Genomic DNA, 3,216 nt, shown 5'->3' on the forward strand with positions numbered 1-3,216 from the left:
CATAATACTTATTAGTAAGAAGTACATCTTAGCGACGTGTTTATGATGTGACAAATTTCCATGGACTTAAAAAATCCTTACACATTCGTCTTTTTTCCCGACGCCAAAATGATGGGTTGTGTTTGGCCAACGCTTTTTTGTATTTAGAGGCCCCTTCCTTTATAATAAAATCTCCCAATCTCCGTAGATTCCGTAGACCAGAATCCGTATTCTGGTAGAGTCAAACATTATATAGATATATCTTAACTCACAAAATACATACAAATAATGCTAGCCGTTTTGGATTTCGATTCTACATGTTTTGGCATGACTGTAAGGTTGCAAAAACGAACCCAGATCTCAGCCACTCTCAAATACATTTTATTATATGCACAAAGCACATACACCCATTCGCATACTCATATTATACCTATACACTTTTTTTTATACATAACTTATATTCTTTTTGTTTTAAACATGCACGTACATGGTGCACGGAAGAACTGTACACCTACAGACGAGGGTATGCGATCTCGAGCCGAGATCGTTTATTCGAGATCTCGTGGGATTACGATTTACAATCCGGCGAGTGAGTGAGTAGTTAGTTAGTTTCAAAAACCAATTGATTGATTGAATTGAATTAGATTTAGAAAACAGGCACGAAATCTCGCGTGATCGGGATTGCATTATCTAGACTATTTTGTCACAACCATATTTTGATGAATGAAGCTATACTATTGCAGGGACATTTACTGTATCTGACTGTTTTGCATGCTATTAGATATTGAAAAGCTATTCGGCGACCATGCGTCGGGTTGTCTCTCTCTCTAAAATATGGGGCCGATTTCTGGCCATGCGTCATACTCGAGAACGGGTGCTACTTGTGTACTGTAACGTGTACTTGGTGACTAGTCGGTAATTTGGACTATGTATTTGCGTGTTGTTCCCACAAGAATGTAAGTGCGTGCTCCTATTTCACCACGCCTACTGCTGATAGAGGACAAATCTTTGTTTTTATTATTAATTCACTATTAATTACTTAAGATGTCATGTGGAACGTGGTGTAATGGTTGCAGCTCATTACAATGTGTAAAACAAAAAAAAAAACGATTATTAAATCGTGGGTGAAGAAGAGTGGCGGAGAGTTTATTGCCAGATCTTCTCTCCCATTCTAAGCCCTTGATTTGAGAACTGGCAGTAAGTGTAAAATTAGAAGCATTTAGCATGTATTTCTTTATTGACGTTCATAATTGTACATTGTGTTACCTAAATGAATAAATGATTTAGAATTTGAATGTTACTTTATGGAACTTTGAGTACCTAATTCAACAAATTTATATTTGTAGTGTAAATTCGGTATTCAAGGGAGTCGAAAGGTTGAAATTTATAATTCTGTTCTATATTTTTAATAATATACCTAATTACATATATTTGGAGAGTATAAAACAAAGAAATATTAATTCATTAAAGATTTATTTAAATATTGAATGAAAAATCTACCAAGCTTATTAGAATTTTCATTTGAATGGTTCATTTTAGCATATGTAAGGAACTGCCGTCTTAATCTGAGCAGACTTTGTGGGTTTATTGTTTGTAGGAAGTTTGCTTCAAGGACACATCCAGGATATTCAGAAAATTTCACTTCAAAAGCATCAAATTCCTTTGCTTCAAGAATCCGTTTTGATATTGCTTGTGTAGTATTGTCAAGTTCGTATAAAAAGTTTGTTGATGATAGTGGTGGCTGAAAAAAATGTTAATTACTTTATTTTTTATATATTGTCTACTATAATATGTTAATCATCAACTATAATAAAAAGAGCAGTGTTAGTCTTACAAAGGTAACTTTGAATCTCTAGATCTAGTGGCAAGATTTTGAAACCTAGCATAGCACAAGAGAATTGTTATTTCTATATATTGTAAGTTAAGTCTTTGTTCATCAAAACAAATATTGTAAATCCAAAATGTTGCGTTATGGTTACAGGTTTACTTTCATTCAATTAAATAAAACTTACATTCTGTGTACTCATGTTGGGTGGAGGAGGCTTCCGTTTATAAAGTACATTGTATATTGCTTCAAGATCCAATATATCAGATGGTTGAACAGTGAACAGGGGACTGTCCCATCTACTATTAGAGTTTGGCTCTTCAAATCTAAAACAATTTTTATTTGTAATAAGAATTCTATAATAGTGCAATGAAAACAAATCTTTATGAAATAAACATCTTAATCTGAAAATAATGTTACAAATCACTTGCCTTAATTTAGTAAGAGCATTAAAAATCTCTTCAGTATAAGGTTCGGTATGTACATCAGTGTTTCCATTTAACTCTTCCTTAGCTGTAACCCTTTTCTGATTATCATCCCACGCATCCTGGTGAAACCGTATTGTGTATACAGTACATTGTGTAGACTTAGATGCTTTTGATGCACAGTATAGCTCATACCTATAGCCTGAAATGAAAATATAAGGTACAAATAACTGAAACTTGTCTTAAGTTCTTTTATTGTATCTATTCAATAGATTAACAGTAGGGAGGTTAATCTCCCATAGAACCTAAAGATATTATATCAAGTTATTTAACACAAAGTGCTTATTAGTAGTTGAAACCTTATCCTACTATTTACCTTTGATATAGTTACTGCCGTCCAATATAACAATGTTGTCTTTATTAATAAGTCGTATGACTTCAGACTTAAGATATCCACGCACCCTTTTTTCCTTTTGAGAATCTAAGTATGTTGATTCCTTGTCATAACCCAACTTTATTATAGCTTCATCCTCTGATATAATATCAACTTGTTTGTTATGTGTCTTCTCAAAATATTCTTTTATTTCTCTGGCTCTAGTGGTTTTTCCACTTACAGGAGTGCCGCAAATTATAATCAGAGGCATTTTATTTTAAAGAAGCGGGCTAAACTAGTAATAAAATATAATCAATATTGTTAAAATTATAATTCCTCTGCCAAGTGCCAAGAACCAACTGTCACTTCCATATTGGCATTTGGCAGCTGTCAAAAGTTAACATCCGTCGGTAACTCGTAACTCCCCAGTTCATAGCCTAGCGGTCTTATTAAGTGGCAGCTAGGTGAGGGGTACCGGGTTCGATTCCCGGTTCGAGGGTAAGTTTTAATTTAATTTAAATTTGTTCTCGGCCTTTGGGAGGGTTGTGCGGTACCGGGCGAGTGCCTAAAACCGTACATGGAGGACATGGTCGAATTTCTAAGACAAAAAGCAC

General features: G+C 34.2%; 1 protein-coding gene across 1 annotated transcript; it reads right to left on the bottom strand.

Moving 5' to 3' along the window:
* Positions 1-1,433: 1,433 nt before the first annotated feature.
* Positions 1,434-2,968, bottom strand: LOC125055495 (protein KTI12 homolog). The gene is made up of 4 exons (XM_047657957.1): positions 2,606-2,968; positions 2,236-2,431; positions 1,992-2,130; positions 1,434-1,720 (listed from the first exon to the last, which is right to left on the bottom strand). Exons 1-4 carry the CDS (start codon positions 2,871-2,873, stop codon positions 1,436-1,438), a joined length of 888 nt encoding a protein of 295 aa, XP_047513913.1. The 5' UTR covers positions 2,874-2,968; the 3' UTR covers positions 1,434-1,435.
* Between the last annotated feature and the right edge of the window lie 248 nt (positions 2,969-3,216).

This window comes from Pieris napi, chromosome 13, assembly GCF_905475465.1.
Source record: "Pieris napi chromosome 13, ilPieNapi1.2, whole genome shotgun sequence".
Classification (NCBI taxonomy): Eukaryota; Metazoa; Arthropoda; class Insecta; order Lepidoptera; family Pieridae; genus Pieris; species Pieris napi.

Coding starts and splice junctions, on each gene's coding strand:
- LOC125055495 (XM_047657957.1), bottom strand. CDS start 2,873: ATGCCTCTGATTATAATTTGCGGCACTCCTGTAAGTGGAAAAACCACT. Junction 2,432..2,605: donor CGGCAGTAACTATATCAAAG/GTAAATAGTAGG, acceptor TTTTCATTTCAG/GCTATAGGTATGAGCTATAC. Junction 1,721..1,991: donor CCAACATGAGTACACAGAAT/GTAAGTTTTATT, acceptor CATTTTTTTCAG/CCACCACTATCATCAACAAA.